The sequence below is a fragment of the Sinocyclocheilus grahami genome, unplaced genomic scaffold (genome assembly GCF_001515645.1).
Source record: "Sinocyclocheilus grahami isolate Dianchi unplaced genomic scaffold, SAMN03320097.WGS_v1.1 scaffold17.1, whole genome shotgun sequence".
In the NCBI taxonomy this organism is placed as follows: Eukaryota; Metazoa; Chordata; class Actinopteri; order Cypriniformes; family Cyprinidae; genus Sinocyclocheilus; species Sinocyclocheilus grahami.
The window spans coordinates 4,124,826-4,144,669 of NW_015505196.1; the positions used below are offsets into that span (position 1 = coordinate 4,124,826).

Here is a 19,844-nt window from a genome sequence, read left to right on the forward strand (position 1 = left end):
AAGAAATATTTGATAGAATATTTAAACAGCACAGATATAATAATAGGTTGTCTAAGGTGAGGAATAGCTTACATCCTAATTACGGGAAAACAATAACAACAGCAGACAATAATAATGGTAATTATAATTTTTCTCCTTTTTAACCTCACCATAAAAAAATGGTTCTACTTTTAACATTTCCCTACAAAGTGCAAAAGAGTTATTAAAAAGTGTAATAATGATAATATTAATCATAACAATTAAAAAAAATCTAATTCTGATTTCATGTAGTTCCTTTAGGCTAGCTGATAATAGCAAAGCCAAGGTCAGGGCTTCCCAGGCCAGGGAACACTTGTAAACTGTACTATACAGACACTGTAAGTTGATCTGAAAGAAGAAGGTGTCTGGAAAATCAATACATGTAATGTAAATATAAATGTAATCCTTGACGAGATACGCACCTGTTTAGTGTTTTGAACGGATTCAGAAAATCTTTACCTGCAGCAGAGTCGTTCACAAGCTGCACGTTATGGCTTTTTTATGCTAATATTCACTTCTTCCAGCATTCTTTCCGTTTTGTTTAGTCCTTTACGAAGTGAGACACCGCCTCAAATGATTTAGTGTTTGAGTGGCTGGCTGTCGCAACCATACCTAGTTTCCAACTGACTTACAGTTATGACTATTTATTCGTATAGTCTACTCTAAGCAGTTTATGCAGTAGACCCCATGCATCGCTAGTTTTGATTCTAGACAACAACAAGGCCACGAGCTTCATAAATTTATGCCAACAAAGACGAAATGGCGCCCATTGTAGTGGCCTAATTCAGTGGTTGCCAACCCTGGTCCTGGAGGCACCCCAACACTGCACATTTTGCATGTCTCCTTTCTCTGACGCACCAATTTCAGGTCTTGAAGTCTCTACTAATGAGCTGATGACCTGAATCAGGTGTGTTTGATTAAGGAGACATGCAAAACGTGCAGTGTTGGGGTGCCTCCAGGACCAGGGTTGGGAACCACTGGCCTAATGGGACTGACAATTAATCAGTCTGTTGTTTTCTTTTTTCTCCATAACATCATCAGAAAAGAAAGTGTCAACATTATAATGTTGTGCTGATGTTGATATTCACATTGTAATTCTTATTCTTTACAGCCGAAAGTTAAAGGACGTCACACTTTCCAGAACTTTCCACATCCATTAGCTAAAACCGACTCTCAGTTGTTGGGTTTGTTGGCTTTTTACTATGCTTAAATAAATCCTATTACTGTTGATGCAACCACATTAACTTAAAAACCACACTACATTTCCGCTTGCATTCCAGAGGAGAACTGATGAGCATGCGAACAAGTAAGGGTTGTAAAATATTGAGTTGCTGTTTTCATGAGATGATGAATATTCACTTGAGTCATAAATTAAAGATGAATTTTAATTTGTTGAATAATTTGTTAAAAACAATGACATTTTAAAATGTCAATTTTTTTAATGTTACAGTAAACGTGTACAATTAATAATGTGTGTGAACAAAATACTGTATAAAATAAATGGTGAGCTCAGATCAAACTCAAATTATGAATACAAATGTAAAAAAGATTTTTAGATTTTTCAAAGACACGGAGGAGACGAATTGTTGAATAAAGTCATTATTTTTGTTTTCTTTGCACACAAAAAGTATTCTTGTAGCTTTATAACATTACGGTTGAACCACTGATGTCACATGGCTTATTTTAACGATGTCCTTACTACCTTTCTGGGCCTTGATCGTGTTAGGGTCCTTGCTGTCTATGCCGTGTCAGAAAGCTCTTGGATTGCATCAAAAATATCTTAATTTGTGTTCCGAAGATGAACGAAGGTCTTACAGGTTTGGAACGACATGAGGGTGAGTAATTAATGACAGAATTTTCATTTTTGGGTGAACTATCCCTTTAATATTGAAGAAAGTCCAATGAATGTGCCAGTGGTAGAGAGTGTATGTCACCTCTTTCTTCTCTTTGCTAAGTTGTTTCCACATTTCTCCAGCCTTTTTGGAGATTTCTGTGATAGAGATGCCCGGGTTCTCTGATTTAATGTGGTCTCTGCTAGAGTTCAGCCAGAGCATGTAGGCACTCATTGGCCTCTTGGGGGCGCTGCTGTCCTTTGCCTTTTTCTACACACAAGAACACACAAGTAGCATTGAATTTTGAGAGTAAAAAAATAAATTACTTAATGTAAATAACCAGTGTGCAACCTCTGTCACCCACATGTTTTATCCTTCCCTCTTCTCACCTCTTTCTTTCGTGGTTTTCTTTCTTTTACAAATGTAGCTCTCTTGGCTGGTTTCTTCTTCCGATCGCCATCACTGTCCCCGTCATCAGCGCTGCTTTCACTGGCAGAGGCCTTACTGTCATACCTGACACACAAATATGACTTAATGATTTATCACCCTTACCATTAAATAAGAGTTTGGCCTAGATTTTGTTCATTTTCTGAGGAAAAGTGTCAACATTAAGGTGTTCTAAGTGGTTTTTAGTATCAAATGTCATTGATAGGGTATTATGGGTGGTTTTATAGATGTTTTTTTGCCAGTTTGTAACGTTTGCCAGGCAAAAATCACAAGTCTCTCCTTAACAAGCCATGTGACTTGAGGTATCAAGTTTTTTTTAAACGATGCAGCATGAACTATACACCAAAGTTTAATACTTACATTTAAGAGTTTGTTCATGTATGGGAAATAAATAGTAATTTCGTTTGCCTTTGCTAAAACTGTGGCATATCAACACAAAGCCTCTTACTCCTCTGCAATTTCATCATCTTCTTCTCCAGGATTAAAAGACTCATCTAAAAAAAAAAAGTAAAATGTTAATGTTTCACACAAAGCATATTCCTATCAGTTATAATTTTTGACATCTAAACACCTGCACCTAGGGGTGGGCAATATGGCCACAACGTTGTCAAGCTTATAGAAGAAGAATAAATCGTAAATAATAATAATAATTTCAAGCAATAGGATAAATCAATGTAACAGTACAAAGACACAATTGAAATAAAGTGATATAAGTTTTTCCATTTATTTCCAAAAGAATAAATACTACAGAAACTGAAGTATCTATTTGAGTTTCTTTTGTCTTGCATTTAAAACAGCAAGGCTTAAAAACATAACTTATGCGAGAGTGCCGCATTATAAAATTACATGAGCGCAACTGCAACAATCTGAAATCTCTACAGATTGACAATTTTCTACCGGTTTATTGTGTCTACACCTGTCATCTAAACACAAAATCATATTAAGCTTGCCGACTGATTGGCTCAGAGAGCTGCCACTCACCACTCTCGCCCTCTGAGTCATCACTGTCATTGGCCTCCTCACGGATCTTGCCCTCTTCTTTCATGCGCTCCAGGTATGCATCATGCTGGTCGTCGTCTGAGTCACTGTATATATGTTATCATTACCTTTCATACCCTGACAGAGTACAAATTAAAATATCAGTGCTATATATAAATGTCATTGCAAAAATAGTATTTGTAACAAAGCAGACACAGGAAAGCCCTCTCCAAGCAAAAGATTTCAAACACACTCATGTTCTCATACTCAACAGCCTTTCTCTCACACACACACTCATATAAGCAATCAGTGCTTAACAAACTCATTTAAAAGCACTCCCTTGAGCAATGCTGTCTTCATAGCACACAGAATTATCTAGCATACAAAAGGTTTTCTCGTAAAGTGACCACAAAATTATATTCAGATTTCAGACAAAATACTATTGTGGTCTTAATGAAAGTCTGTGTGATCTGAACACAGCGTTAAGCTGGTCAAATCATAACCAGCAGTCAGTCTTTCCACATTTTGCTCGATGAGACATCTGCATTAAGCCATCAAAGATAAGAAAGAACACATTTGACACTCGGGTTGTGATTGAGACGCGCAAACAAACACCATGCAAGCAAGTTATAGGAGAACCGACACCAGACCAAACTGCAGGGCAATACCAACCTTTTTCTACATGAACACAATACAGACATACACCACAAACACAAAGAGTAGAATAAGTGTCCATCCACGGTGTGAGGGGGTCTATGGACATGTCTAAGTGGATGAATATTATGTACTGCTTGATAGGAAGCAAGAACTGTAGACGTACTTCTTTGAAGCCTCTGTTCTTGATGCTTAACTTCTTAGCATTGACAAAGTCAAAGAGTTTCCAATATTCCTCCCTGAAGAAGAGGCAGATTAAACAAACAGAGGATAAAGACTCTGAGTTAAAGCTTGTTCACACCAAGAACGATAACTGTATGTGACCCTGGACCACAAAACCAGTCATAAGTCACACGGGTATATTTGTATCAATAGCCAAAAATACATTGTATGGGTCAAAATGAACAATTTTTATTTTATGCCAAAAATCATTAGGATATTAAGTGAAGATATTTTGTAAATTTCCTACAGTAAATATATCAAAACTTTATTTTTGATTGGTAATATGCATTGCTAAGGAATTAATTTGGACAACTTTAAAGGCGATATTTCGATTTTTTTGCACCCTCAGTAAATAGTTGCATCTCGGCCAAATATTGTCCTGTTGGCTGTCAATGTTTTCATTCGTAAGCTGGGAAAAAAAAGAGAAAAGTGATTCAATCAATATCGTTCCTCTGTGTTGTTAGCATTATAGCTGTGGTGTGGACATCCCTATTCAATTTTGTAATTGAATAACTATCTTTAGTATATTATATAGGGAAATTTTGAATGTTTTAGTGAGATATGTTTTTATATAGTAGCTCATTAGATAGGAAACACAGTATGATTACAATGAGAAATGTGCTAGAACAATGAGAGTTGTGGGTAGCATTTTTACAAAAATAACGTACCAGAATGTAGTGCAAAATTGTGTTAAAGTTTGCTCAAAAAATGACCTGTCATTGTTTACTCTTTTCAAACCTGTATGACTTACCTTCCTCAGTGGAACAGAAAATATTATATTTTTAAAGAATTCAAGTGTTGTTGTTTTTTGTCTACACAATGAAAGTCAGTGGTGTCCAATTTTGCTTGGACAAAATGGACAAAAACAGAAACATTTGGGTAACTATCCCTTTTAGTTTTGCAGAAAGTGTTGTTTCTCACACATTAGTGTGATGTGATTAACTGATGCCTTGGTGTATTGATTCAGTCATAATGTGTGTTAAATTGAAAATACTTACAGACCTTCTATGGCAGATGGGGGTAAGTGCTTAAGGACATAATGGCAGGAAGTGCCTTAAACAGGATATGGACACTGGCCTTTTCATTACTGGTGTGGTCTAGTTCCCACAAAGCTATGTTCTCAACAATTAGACAAGACTAACATTGGGCTCATGGGTACCTCTCGATGCTGCTGAAGGTGTATTGATTTCCCTGCTTGGTCTCGATCTCGAAATCAAAGGAGCAGGTGGTGGTGGTTCCACGAGCAAAGTTCACGCAGGCGATCTCATCAAAGCGCAGGTGCACTGGGGGCTTGTGCACATAGATGAAACCTCTTTCGGCCTTATATAAACATGTTATACACTGAGCACCTGAGTGACTAGAGAGAAAATAACATTTGAATGTGTTGTCACAAAAATACAGGCTTCACTGAATTTGTATAGATATTAGTGGGCGACCAATATGTGTTTTTTGACAGCCGATGCCGATATCTTGGAAAGCAGGGTGGCCGATGGCCGATATAATTTTAGTTATTTTAATTAATATTCAAGAAATTCGAAATCATTTGAAAATGGATTAAAAAATAAATGTGTAAAATAAACATACTTATACTTTAGATGACAAAGTATTTTTCACAAATAAATAAATATTGAATAAAAATATAATTAAAAAGGAAGTAAACACTGAGTTTGCAAGGTTTGTGAAATTAAATGTTCATTATTCATTCAAAGATTTGTTTAAATGATATAAATGCGTATTTGCTGAATGATTACGGCAAACGAGAAAGTATTATAATGTTTGCCTTTCTATTACTAATAATATATATAATATATAATAAAATACATTTTAATTCCTTTGTTTAACCGTTCTATCTGATTATTAGACAGACTTATTTCCATATTAGACAGAACTGTTAACGACGACAGCGAACAAGAGGGTGAATGTGAGCGTTGCTGTTCAGGCGCTGCCGTTCTCAGCGCCGTCAAAATAAAAGTCCCGCCTTGAACGCATCGGCCAAACAGAAAAACTTATCGGCCGAAGCCGATATATGAAAAATTTAAAATATTGGTCGATATATCGGCATTGGGGATATATCAGTCTACCACTAATAGATATTACTGTTTATTCTACTACATAATTCTAGAATATACACTAATATCTGTAACTTTTTAAAGAAATGCATACTTTTATGCAGCAAGGATGCATTAAATTGATCAAATGTCACAGCAAAGACATTTACATTTTGTTACAAAAAAAATTCTACTTAAAATAAATTATTCCTTTCTATTCATCAAATAATCCTGAAAAAATATATCATGGTTTCAACAAACATATTAAGCAGCACAACTGTTCCCAACATTGATAATAAGGAGAAATCTTTCTAGAGCACCAAATCAGCATATTAGATTGATTTCTGAAGGATCATGTGACTCTGAATAAATGCGGATATCGTACCTACAGAGAGCAAAAACCATTAAAACATTGCTAGTTCACAATATTTTAATAAGAAAACAAAACGGAAATGTTATGTTTATGTATATGTACCTGCCCCTAGGTGTGAGGCACTGCAACTCTCTGAAGATACACACAGCATCTCCTGTAGCCTGAATGACATCTGCCTTTGACAGAATGTTCTGAGCAAATGCCTAAAACAGCAGAGAAGAGTACTGTGACCTCATTACTTTTCAGTTGAAGTGGGCTTTACGGGTGCAAAGATTTTACTTTAGGGCTCTAACTGGAGTCTGTGCAATAGTTTAGAGAAAAACGGCGTAATTTAAAAAAAAGAAAAAAAAATTAAACTGAACATGCAAATAAAAACTAAATAAATTTGTGACGAGAGGGGCGGGCCGAGAGGCGTGGGAACGGAGCGAGGCCAGTGGAGTAATTGATAATGAGCGACACCTGCGCCACTCACCAGTCTCGAGTCCCACGGAGGAGCTCCGGAAAGGATAAAAGGAGGAGCTACGACAGTGAAAGACGAGAGAGGACCAGGCCTGGACTTGGGGCCCTGCCCCCACTCGTCACAAAATTTATTAAAATAACTAAAATAATATTACAATAAATTATTTTAAAATTAAATACAGTACAGTACTATAAAAAGCAATATAATAAAAACTTTTTAAAATAATATTTTATACATTTATTTTTTTCTGATCAAATTAGATTCAGTTGGGTCTTTTTACATGAAAATGAGTAGCATAATTTTAGGACGGGTGTCACTCACACAAGGATGATCATATTTTGGGTCATCTAAAGATTGAAAACCCCTGCTTTATAGGCATATTATGATTATTACTTTGTAACCTATGCCATCTGTTGGTCACTGTTAGGTAGTGGCGTGCACACAAGCATGCACACTTACTTCCACAGGGTCTGAACCCTCGTCCCCTGTGCTGGGTGGGACATAGAAGCGCACCTCCATGAGGGATACATCTGTGTCATCGTTCTGATGAAACTCCACAGTGACCTCATTCTTTCCTGTCGCACACTGGGACACACTGGTGAGCGGAATCTCAAACGCAGGACTCTCATTCACCTCAAATGAAAGCAACGGCCCTGAAAAGCCACAGAAGGACAAAATGTTTAATACTTGGATATGGCAGTGAAATCTACGTTTATTAAAATGCAAAGCTGGTTAGTTATTAACAGTCTTCTATTAATTCTATTAATTATTATGAATTTATTTATTATTTCTAGTGGTCGACCAATACGGTCTGTTGATCACCAATGGCGGTATCTTAAAAATCAGGATGGCTGATAGCTGATATAAAGCTAATAAATTATATCACTGTGTTTTATTTAAAGATTCTAAGTAATGCATGTATACCAAGTGATTTGTTCATTAAATGTGTATTTTTTCTCTACATAATATTTACTACATTAGACATTATTCAAATTATAGAAATTACTCCATATTTAAAAAACATTTCTGAAATTGATTTAAAAAATAAACCTGTAAAATATAAAGATTTATACTTAGCTATGCTTGATTCTGTAATCCTATTATAGTATCTTTCACAAATAAAGAAATTGCTGAATACAAGTCTGTGTGCACTGGGAATAACTTTTTTCCCCCAGTGTAAATATGACACAGCACAGCATAGTTTGAAATCATGGATTTAAAGTTGGTATATGAGGAAGTATTACAGTGTTTGCCTTTCTATTTATTACTTTAGTAATAATAGTAATAATATTTGAGTAATCTAGTAATCTATATAATAGTAGTCAATTATTACTTTCTATTATTACCAATAATTTTGTTCACTTAAGAACTGTTAAACAAAGTAAATTAATAAAAAATGAGCACTCCAAAGTGTCTCGCGCTTAAGCGACACTTATTGGGAAAAAAGAAAAAAAAGTTTGTTAATGCCAATACCTAAAAAAGTGTCAAATATCAGCAAATATATATGGTGATATATCAGTCAACCACTAATTATTTCTAGAATTTCAATGTCAAAAGTCTAATACTGTAAAAGTTATAATACTGTACCATTCTGCCTACAGCCTATAGCAGGGTTCCTCAAATCTTGCCCTGGAGGGCCAATGCACTGCAGAGTTTAGCTCCAACCCTGATCAAACTCACCTACCTGTGATTTTCTAATGATCCTGAAGACATTGATTAGCATGCTCAGGTGTGTTTGATTAGGGTTAGAGCTAAACTCTGCAGGAAAGTGGATCTCGTGAACCTGAATTAAGGTCACTATAAAATAAATGCTATACTGTACATATCTCAGAAATGGTGTTGCATCAGGAATGCACTGACCATTAAATTTAGCAGTGCCCCAATTCCAGCCCTTCACACACATATCTTTCTCAACCAGCTCCACTTTGTAGTTGGCTTTGAAGTACTCTGAGATCTTCTCAATGTCCTGTGCATAAAAAGAGAGCGGAAAATTTAAGACATGTAACGAAACAGTGGAGGATGGAGCAAATGTATCTATTTTTATTGAATGTATTTTGTATCTCGGACTCACAGTGTCTTTGAAGCCATCATATTTATAGATGTTTCCAGTGCTGGTGCACAGCTTGATGCCGTGACCCAGACAGACTCTCCTCCACTGGGCTTGAGTGAGCTCAGGCACCGGAATGCTGTCCACCTTCCCAGTCTTACTGTTTTTATACACCACTGTCTGCTTGCTGAAGCGAAGACACCCGTCGTTCTGTAGAGATCAGTCAGACATTTTCAAGAATAACATCAGATTAGACTGCAGACTGTGGCAGCATCTACTCACCCAGGAGCCCTTGACATCCTGATAAATTTCATTGAATTCCAGAGTGTCATTCATGTCAGCCACTCCAGCTTAGACAGAGTGGTTTTATTTTCTCTGCATGTGGCTTTATGAATTTGGTAACGTTTCAAGAGTGTTGTCAATGATACAAATGTCCTAATTAGGGATGCACCGATATGAAAATTTTGACCGATACCGATAACCGATTATTCTTTATTTTTGAAAGCCGATAACCGATATGTTGGCCGATAAATCTATATCCAAATTGTTATATACAAAAAAGGTCTCATCATTAAAAGCCACATCCCAAACACTTCAACATAAGTAGCCTAGTTTGAACGGTGTACGTTTTAAAAATATTTTTACTCTCCCATTAACAAATTTAGTAATTGACATTGAGGCGGCATGATTTGGATGTCATTTAGCTTTGTGCTATAAAATACGTCTGAATATATTGGAGAGGCATCTCAAATGTTTTTTTTTTTCTAAATCTAAACAAATAAATGGAGCTAGCGAAGCTACCCTATTCTGGCATTCAAAAGCGGCTAGTGTGTTTCTGTTTTTGTGACGAACGACACATTTTAAATTGACAGTACCTACTTTTAAATCGAACACTTTTATGGCATAGAAAATGAAATATGTGCGATATTTGAATCAGTATTATTGTTATTCGGCGAGAGGATCAAAGCCGAGTCCCGTGTGCGTAGATTTGCGGAGCGCGGCGCTTAACGCGTTCGTCATGACGCCATCACGCTCTGTGCGTAGCCCCGCCCTTCCTATTGAATGTCCGTCTGTTTTGTAAACGATCGAGCCACAAAGCGAAAGTTAAAAGGCTTAATTGATGAAGACTGCTGTCAACGTTGGCAAGTAATTTATCGTACGACAACATCCTAGCAGCATTCAGGTATGCTGTGAATTTCATATGTAAGGGGATGCACGTGCAATTTTATAAAAGCTTTAGTCCAGTCGGAAGCAGTGTTCGATCGATCGATAAATAAAAATTGCCTTTACTGGTCATTTTAATGCTTTTTTAAAACTCTACACAAAATGAATAATTTGTAGGCTACTTTGTCACATACGTGAGCATCTTTGACTAAAGATATACTTTACTGTACGCTGCTGCGATGTTTCCTATTAACAAAATGAATAAAACACAAGTGTTGTGTATACAATAACATTATGCATTTACAACATTCTTGATGAATGAGCTGAAGATGAATGATTTAGACTTATCCTCATGATGGAAACCTGTATGACTTTAGTTAACTACATAATATGTTTCATTGTTAGTTCAAGTAAACTAATGTGTTACTCACTGTTCTTTATTTTTAGATATGACGCCTAAGCGTGGCCTCATAACCGACACCTTCAAGGTTGTGAAGAAGGCAAGGAGAGGGGGCAAGAGAGACAAGTCTCCTTCACCGCCAGTAGCAGGTGGGACAGGATGTTTGTTTCTGTGTGTGTATGTGCATATTTCAGTGAAAGCAGAGATCTGCAATATGTCATCATATTCCTAAACTGTGCAAATTATTTAGGGGCGCATGCAAATGCACCAGTGATGCAGCAGCATTTATAACAATGTTATAACTTACCAGAACCTGAGCCCCCACAACTGAGTGAAAGAGAAAAAGATCTACAAGAACTGAAGAAGTTTGATCTGGACTGGAAATTCGGACCATGCACAGGTGCGTTATTCATTTTACTAATCAATCTCTATGTGCAACTTTATGTCATTATTTTTTTGTGGTGTCTGTAGTCTGTAAAGCAATAAAATCCTGAAATGTATCAGCCGTGTCACTTTGAGCTCTTTAATTCTTTTCAAGATGAAACTAATATATAATAGTGTGTGTGTGTGTGTGTGTGTGTGTGTGTGTTAGGGATCAGTCGACTGCAGAGATGGGAGAGGGCAGCACTGCATGGGCTGAATCCCCTGCAGGAGATTAAAGACATTTTACTGAAGGAGAGCACTGACCCAGAGTACACACAGAGGTATTACTAATATGCAATCACATACTCTCTCTCTCTCCCTTTTACACATGCAGATACAATCAAAAACCAGCCGAAGCCTGTCATTATAATGCTCATTTTCTTTCTCTGTTTCAGTCTCTGGTGTGACTATCCCCTCTGAAAAACTGATGGAGAAAAGACAGAAAGATGAGAAATGAAGAAATACTTTTGTAGTGTTTGATATGTTCTAATATGTTTGCTTTGTTGTTTATTACACTACATTTCATTAAACATTTTATACTCAAAGGTTATTGTTGAGTCATGGTTTACTCTCTGTGCACCTGCTCTATATGCATAACAATATCAATCACATATATCCTTATATGCCTTTTTTATTTATTCTATTTTACTTATTCTATTTTTTATCTTATTTGTATATTCTGTCATTTTTTATACATTTGTGTTACATTTACATTTTGTAAGTACCTTATAATCTTAAACCACAAATTGAAAAGTTAAAAGGCCTACTTATGAACAACATGTACAAATAAGTTCTTATCCGACAATATTTTAGCATCATTCGGTGAACTTCAAATGCTTAAATGGATCCCAAACAATTTAGCAAAAGCATTATTGTTTAACAGATCGATTAATAATGATCACCTTTACTGGTGCTTTTAAAATTAATTATATGGAATTGAAAATGGGCATGCTACACACAAATGCACCGTTTTATGCTTTATTATAATTCTATATAGGCCCACTTGTTTGTGAAATACTCAGAGAGCAACTTTTATGGCTAAAGATCCCCTGTGCTGTGTGCTGCAATATTTCCAAATTAACAAAGTTTATTTAAAAAAAAACACTTTGATTTAATTTCACAGATACATGTTATTGATCACTCAATATACAATTGCATTTTTTGCACTTCTAGCTGTTAAAATAGCTTTTACAGTAAGGCATATGTATATGTAACATATGCATGCAGGAATTACAACAGTCCCTCTCGAGAATGATATTAATTAGGGGCAGATAATTATGGCAACCATTGAAATAGGTCAGATCCCTCTCCACTCCATCAACCTGCGTGTTCGACTGGAATTCATTATAATATTTTCACGTCGACGTGGATTATGGGTTTGAACATATTTGCTGGTTCTGCATATCGACCTTTATTTTTTTCTCCTTTGATAAGTATTTATTTGTTATTTGAGAAGGTTCGGGAAATATCTCCGACCCGCTCGTTGACGTCATCGGGGGGCGTGACCTATGGCGGAAGTTTTTTTTATTTTTTTTATTAATAGCAAATAAACAACTGTTCATACAAAATATGCATTGAACAAACAATATTACCTCATACACTTATGGTGCTAGTATTCACAAGCGAGCGCGTCATTAGCCACAATATACCTTCCTTGAGTGACAGATGGATGCGGGGGAGGGGCTGGATTATTGACCCAAGCGACGTTGTCCCGCCTCTTCGGTTAGAGCTGTTTCTCATTGGTTCACAACAGCGTCACTTAACATTCACGTAGCCTGAGTGGTTTATGTAAATATAAATTATACTGTCGCACGCAACGGTCACTGGTTAAACAGAAAGCCACAGTGCGGGTGGAAGCCCCGCCCTCCTGCAGCAAGAACGAGTAGGCGGGACTATCAGTAGAAGAACGAAGCTGATTTGTCCACTCTATCTGTCCGGCTGATGTTTTGATTGATCATTGGCTGCAGCGCTGCCCATCGATGCTGCGACTGAAGCACCTACGGTAATAATGTCGCTCAGTGACCTAGTATTAAATAAAGCGACGGTTATGTAGATAGGAGGTAGCGGCGGATTACAGCATCGGTTTGGCCATTTTAAATACTACCGGTACATTCAAGAAGACTTGATAGCGTCGAAAATCTACTAAAAAAAAAAATCAATCATTCATCCCGCAGTGAATTATTTTTGTATAATATTCCGGATCATGCTGAAATCGGAAGGAAAACGCATAGCAGAAAATCAGCATTTGCCTTGAGCAGCGCTGCAGTGCGATCTCTCTGCCCGATTGGATTTCATCAGCAGATCGATCTACAATAGCACACCGCATTGGGTTGTAACTGGGATATATTCTCTCTTGTCGCGGTTTAGCATATCGGTTTGGTGTAACGGAAGTTATTGGTTTGCAGAGGACCGAATTACAGTTTAACTGGTGAGTAAGGTGTTGTCGGCATCATGCTGTGTCTGATAATACAGTAGACTGGGAGGTGATCGATCACAGTGCCTGCAGGATCAGTCAGTTAGAGGGAATCTGATCAGCGGTGTGTCAGCTGAGTCAGCTCAGTCAGCTGTTAGTCAAACTTGACAGGAAAATACACAATTCACAGCTTGTAATCACTCGCTATTATTTACATTTGCATCGTCATTGGCATACAATGAACCGAAACATTTAGCCTCGGATATTTATGTGTGAGACCTATCGAGTTAAATATTATCTTGAATGGTTCTATTCAGAAAGTCATCATAATAACTAAACGCAGGTAACGCAGAGTAACAGGTGCGCAGTAGTTTCGCGTCCTAATACAGTTTCATGAAAATATAATATCCTGGGTCTTTTAGGCAGGCAGGTAATCATAGATACACAACAAGTGCACACACGTGTTTACTGTAGTTACGTTACGTTTATGTTAGGATACTGTGCTTTTTGTTAATATCGAAAGTTCCCTCTAGAAAGAGTCTCGTTTGAAAATGGAAGGTATAATTCAGATAAAAATGAAAATATGACATTTTTAATCCCTCGTGTTGGTCCAAACCTGAAGATGTCAGACAGGAAGACTTAGTCACAAATCACTTTCATTGTTTCTTTTGTTCATGCAGTCAAAGTGGACAGTGATGGCGACTATGATTTTTACATGGGAAGGTTGTCATTTTTTGTATGGTAACACAAGGCTGAGTAAATGATGATGGAATTAGATTTTAAGATGTATTATTTTCTTGCAGGGATGGACAATGCCCATACAAAGACGGTTGAGGAGGTGCTGGGATATTTCGGTGTCAACGAGACAACGGGACTGAGCTCTGAGCAATTAAGGAAGAGCAGAGAAAGCTGGGGCCCCAATGGTACTACATCTCTTGCATAAATACAACTGTTTTGAGCATTATGAACAACAGAAAATGTAATGATGAGATTTCATTTAACCTTTATATTTGATCTTCTGCCCATTTTTCTTTTACTTTGCTATATCCTGTGCCACAGAGTTACCTGCAGAAGAAGGTGAGCTGCTCCCTTGGGTTTGTGTAATTATTAGCAGATCTTTCATCATATTCTCAAAGTTAAAAGTCTCTCTGAGCTTACCTTTGTTGCATGGGAGATGGCATGGTTGTGTAGATAATTAGTTATTATTGGATTCCCTTGAGGAGGTTGGATGAGGTTTGCACTCTGTTTGTAGCTAAATAGATCTTGATTGAATGTTAAAGATGTATACATATTAAAGATGTATTTGTAAAGGTTTTTACATTTTTACACAATTTTTTGTTGTGTTTACAGGTAAGTCACTATGGGAACTTGTTCTGGAGCAGTTTGAGGATCTGCTAGTTCGGATTCTCCTCCTTGCCGCCTGTATTTCCTTTGTAAGTATAAATCAAAGACTGTGTTTACTCTCACACAAGAGTAGTGCTGGCACAGAACAATAGCACAAGCTTTGCACATTCATAGATACCAAACACAGATGCATTAATTCTACAAAACTCTAGCAATCTTCATTCATCCACAAATACTACTGCCAACTGTCTATCTATCTATCTGGTTCAATTATTTTTGGAAAAAGTATTGTGTTGAAATTATTAACGTATTTAACGCACCTTTGCCCGGCCCAGAGCTGTATGTGATCTTACATTGCATGCAACAGTTGTTGACAAATATGATGCAGGATGACGACTGACTGCATGATGTAGTCTATTAGAATGCAGTGTTACATGCCCCTAAAATTCAAGATATGATGCCATAATTATCGTTAAGCATATCACACAAGCAAGAGTGTTTTTTCTCGAATATCTGTATGATTGCAAATATAATATTGATTTTAGGGAACAGTTCAATAAACAATAAGTTAATATTGTGTTACATTTTAGACACAGTATTGTCAGTATCGTCTGTTTTTGCTCAACTTCGCCAACAAAAATAGTAAAACACACCACAAGACAATGCCTCAACACAGAGATGTTTCATTTTTAACAAATTGAGTGAGCTGATGATTCAGTAAGCCATTCATAAAGACGGTCACTAGCTTTGTTTTTGAATGAATCAGTCATTTGAGTGAATTGGTTGAATGGATCATTGAATAACTCGCTTGGCCTGTCTTGCCGCCACCTGTTGGCGGTTTTAGTTTCATATTTAGACTATAATTTTATTAAAGGGGTCATATGATGCGAGTAAAATTTTTCCTTTCTCTTTGGAGTGTTACAAGCTCTTGGTGCATAAAGAAGATCTGTAAAGTTGCAAAGACTAAAGTCTCAAATCTGAAGAGATATTCTTTATAAAAGTTAAGAGTCAACCACGCCTACCTAAAACGGCTCGTTTTAACACGCCCCCACATACCTACGTCACTATCTGGGAAGATTTGCATAACACCGCCCAAATGTTCACGCAAAGAAAGAAGGCGTAACTTTTATTCTCGCTGTAGTATTGTTACGCCATGTCGTGAAGGCGCTTTGTGCTTCGTTGTGAAAGCGAAACTACTTTGTTTGGCCTTCCAAAAGAGGACAATATCTGCTTCGTCATGCCTGACATAAACACATTTCATTACACCAAATACACAAAATAATGTTCTTTTTAGCAACATCATATGACCTCTTTAAAAAAAAAAGATATATTTCAGTATTCAATTAAAAAAAAACATTAATGCCCATTTAAACCCATTAATTGGCATTGTTTATGCAGTTCTAATTGCTAATTTTGCCCAATTCTTTTTAAATGTCTTCTTTACACATTTTTTTTCAAATATATTTTAAATGCATATAAATTCAAATCTTTGTTATCCTTGTTTTAAGAATACATACTAACTAAAATAATGCTTTAGTTCAATAAAAAATTTGTGTATAATCATTAGTTTAATTCTTGCACAGAGTTACAAATAAAAGCCTGGTTTGCAGTCACAAGCTTTGCATAAACAAATGTTCACACAAAAATAGTTTGCACTAAATTTAAGATAAAATTTAGAACCAACTTAAAGCCTTATTTAGAATAATTTAGATTTTTAAATGGAAATGAATGTGTCTATGCAGTTGTTGTGAATCTGGTGTAACTTTTGCATAGTAACATGGTTTACATTCTATTGTTAAAAATTTGCACTGCCCATGTTTTGCATTACATATTCTCTCTGTCTTTCAGACTCTGGCCTGGTTTGAGGAAGGTGAAGGAACAATCACAGCCTTCGTAGAGCCATTTGTCATCCTCCTCATTCTTATTGCCAATGCCATTGTAGGAGTGTGGCAGGTACAGTCTGTGCAAATTGTTAAATACCTTTTAAATATGTTAATATAAAATATATGATGTCTTTGGATGAGATGATAATGCAGGACGATTTGCTAGAAATTACAACTCACTGTGTGTATGAATCTGTAGGAGCGTAATGCAGAAAATGCCATTGAAGCCCTAAAACAATATGAGCCTGAAATGGGGAAGGTGTACAGACAGGACAGGAAGAGTGTTCAGAGGGTCAGAGCCAGGGACATTGTGCCTGGAGACATTGTGGAGGTGGCTGGTAAGAATGAGAGCTAGATTTCTACATCACTTTTTTTTTATTTGCCAAAATAAAATGTATTTAATGAGAGATTTTTTTGTAGTTGTATGCTGATGTGTTTCATTTATGTCCGAGTTGCCTTTCATCATTTGTTTCTTAGAGGCTGGAGTAAGAGAAATGAAAATGAAATGGATGTGCCAGTGTTTCCGGAAAAAAAAAAAGAGAAGTCCACTCTGTGTCTGGAGATAATTTTAGGACATTGCTGAGAGATGGCTGTGTTCTGATTGTTTGTAAAAACCAGTCAAAACTGCCTAGCACAGTCTGACTCAAATGCATTAAGGATGTTTCTCAAGAAAATAGCCAGCTGTTCCCACAGTTAGGCAACGTATTGTTAAATACATGTTTGGCATAGTTTGATTCTTTCCAAAAACCACGCACATTGATTATCTGAAGGAATGACTTCCGTGAGACTGCTGCCCAAAACATCACAGGTCCCCACCATATTTAAAATTTGGCAAGACTATGTGGGTTTCTCCAGACTTTATGAAAAATTTCTCATCATTTAACATTTTTTTTATTTTAGGTTCTTTAAAGGAGACATATTATGCCCCTTTTTACAATATGTAATATAAGTCTCTGGTGTCCCCAGAATGTGTCTGTGAAGTTTCGGCTCAAAATACTCCACAGATCATTTATTATATCATTTTGAAAATGCCTATTTTGAGTGGAAGCAGAAACACGCTGTTTTTTGACCATGTCTCTTTAAATGCAAATGAGCTGCTGCACCCCGCCCCCTTTTCCAGAACAGAGCTGTGCCATTACAGCTCGGACCTGCTAAAAAAACATCTGTTTTGGTTCTGATTATCATGTTTATCGCGCTGAAATCATGCGTTTTAAACCATTTGAGTTTAAACTTCTAATATACGGTTTTCTGAGAACACACATCTGAAGCACACGTACAGAAAGCGGCTGTCACACAGCATGGGAGTACTAAACTAACTTCTCAATCACACACAAGTTTATGGTAAAAACACATACATAGTTATAAAAAACAGTCGGTTATGTCTGTGAAGGTAAACAGCTTGGAAATATATTGCATGTTTATTTAGATCTGTGTGGCAGCAGCAATATACATTTAAATAAATCAATAAATCCACTGCTCTCTTGTCTCCTCTGAGGCTGAGACTGTAAATTGTGTTGTGCTGCCAAAGACAGAACAGTTAGCATGTTTTGCTCAAACTTTCGCCATGGCGTTAGAGCTAGTACACCGTTGTCGGCGTCGTGGGTGTGTAAACTTACAGATTAAGGGGCGGTAATATTATAATTAGATCCCTTTGCCACGTCACCAAGGGAGCGAAATCAGACGCGCTTGTTTTCTCAGACGCTTGCAGAAAAAGGCTTGCCAAAACAAAGTTACTGGGTTAATCTTTTTTACGTTTTCTTGGTTGGTAGATGCACCAGGGACCTATAGCACTTAAAATCTGGAAAAGTCAGATTTTCATGATATGTCACCTTTAAACAGGTTATGTATTCTTTTGCATTAATAAACCTGCCACTGCCAGAAATTCCAGGTTTATGAGGTTTGTTTTAAATGCGGTTTACATTTTTGATATTATGCTCCGGTCTTAGGCCAGTTATGCATTGCACTGTCCTACCATTATTGTTGGTGAGCTGTGACTTGCAGCCACAGTTCCTTTTGCCTCAGTGAAGTTTTTCCAGATTTATTTGCGCATGTTATTTTTATAGGCTGTTTCCCTGGACGCATTAAATGTGCTGCATTCTGTCATAACTGACGCACCTGCAACTGTAGCACTTGGCATCTTTGGAACTCTGTTAGTTGCTTCATGTTGCTTTGAAAACTCACATCAAAGTCTTAATTGTCTGAAACCATTTATAGCTGATGCTTGCTGCTAATTGGCAATCAACCTAATTTGACTCTCCTTTGCAGCTGCATTTGCAATTATCATTTGGTCACTTCAAAGTAAATCTCTTATTCATTTACATACATGTACATACACTGAAAATCTGAGTATTCAAAATCGAATTTAAACCTGAAAAAACGATTGTTTTAAGATTTGAATCACTCATCCATCCGTCTATCCATTCCCGTCCTATGTAGGGTCACAGGGAGGATTTTAAATAGTTTAAAATAAATGAAATGATGCCACTAATCAAATAAGCAAATTTGTGACAATGACAATATAAACTTCTTTTAGTTTAGTCAATCACTCAAGCTATTATGCTGATAATACATGATGTATTTTTATTTTACCAATTTTTTTAGTTTTTTGTGGTCTTTAGTATCAGATTTGACAGAAAGCCTCAGAATTTTCTTGGCCCTCCACTCAAAGTTCTATTCTAAGAATCCCAAAGCTAATGAATAAAAATAAGGTTGATGGCTTTTTTGCGTCGATCTGTATCTTGACTGACATTGGTTTCTAAAGATAGATGGTAAAGTATGGGGTGCTAATCAGCAGTATTGTAGTTTAAACCTCAGAGTCCCACTGTAGCAAAAGAGTATTAAAGCAATTAAATAATACCTTTTTTTTTCTCAATTCCCAACATTTAGTGATAGAAAAACATCCCAGTATAGACTTTTTTTTTTTTTTAAATTTCTGAGTGTTGCAGAAATGCTACAGGGGTCCTTTTGTATGTAATTAACATATCAGAGCACAGTCAATAATATAAATAAATATTCAATATAAAAATAAAATTTTCTTAAAGATTTCTGTGTTTTTTTGTTTGTTTGGCATTTTTGCCTTTATTTAGATAGGACTGTGTAGTGACATGAAGCGAAGTGGGAGAAAAGGGTGGGGTGGGG

At 36.6% G+C, this 19,844-nt stretch overlaps 2 protein-coding genes and 1 pseudogene across 3 annotated transcripts in view; 2 read left to right on the plus strand and 1 right to left on the minus strand.

Annotated features, from left to right (window-relative positions):
* Positions 1–1,856: 1,856 nt before the first annotated feature.
* LOC107552230 (FACT complex subunit SSRP1-like) lies at positions 1,857–9,493 on the minus strand (annotated as a pseudogene).
* A 265-nt stretch (positions 9,494–9,758) lies between these two features.
* pold4 (DNA polymerase delta 4, accessory subunit) lies at positions 9,759–11,600 on the plus strand. Of its 2 annotated transcripts, none has more exons than XM_016233072.1 (5): positions 9,759–10,282; positions 10,691–10,792; positions 10,954–11,043; positions 11,236–11,347; positions 11,462–11,600. In XM_016233072.1, the coding sequence occupies exons 2-5, from the start codon at positions 10,693–10,695 to the stop codon at positions 11,484–11,486; spliced, it is 327 nt and encodes a 108-aa protein (XP_016088558.1). In that variant the 5' UTR covers positions 9,759–10,282; positions 10,691–10,692; the 3' UTR covers positions 11,487–11,600. The 2 variants fall into 2 exon arrangements, with proteins under 2 accessions (XP_016088558.1, XP_016088549.1); XM_016233063.1 differs by having other exon boundaries at positions 9,761–10,262.
* A 1,443-nt stretch (positions 11,601–13,043) lies between these two features.
* LOC107551445 (sarcoplasmic/endoplasmic reticulum calcium ATPase 2) overlaps positions 13,044–19,844 on the plus strand; it is a 27,137-nt gene continuing 20,336 nt past the window's right edge. Inside the window, exons 1-6 of the mRNA XM_016233051.1 lie at positions 13,044–13,494; positions 14,283–14,402; positions 14,539–14,556; positions 14,830–14,912; positions 16,672–16,776; positions 16,906–17,044. Of these exons, the coding sequence (XP_016088537.1) occupies positions 14,285–14,402; positions 14,539–14,556; positions 14,830–14,912; positions 16,672–16,776; positions 16,906–17,044 (463 nt within the window). The 5' untranslated portion in view covers positions 13,044–13,494; positions 14,283–14,284. The remainder of the gene's footprint in view (positions 13,495–14,282; positions 14,403–14,538; positions 14,557–14,829; positions 14,913–16,671; positions 16,777–16,905; positions 17,045–19,844) is intronic.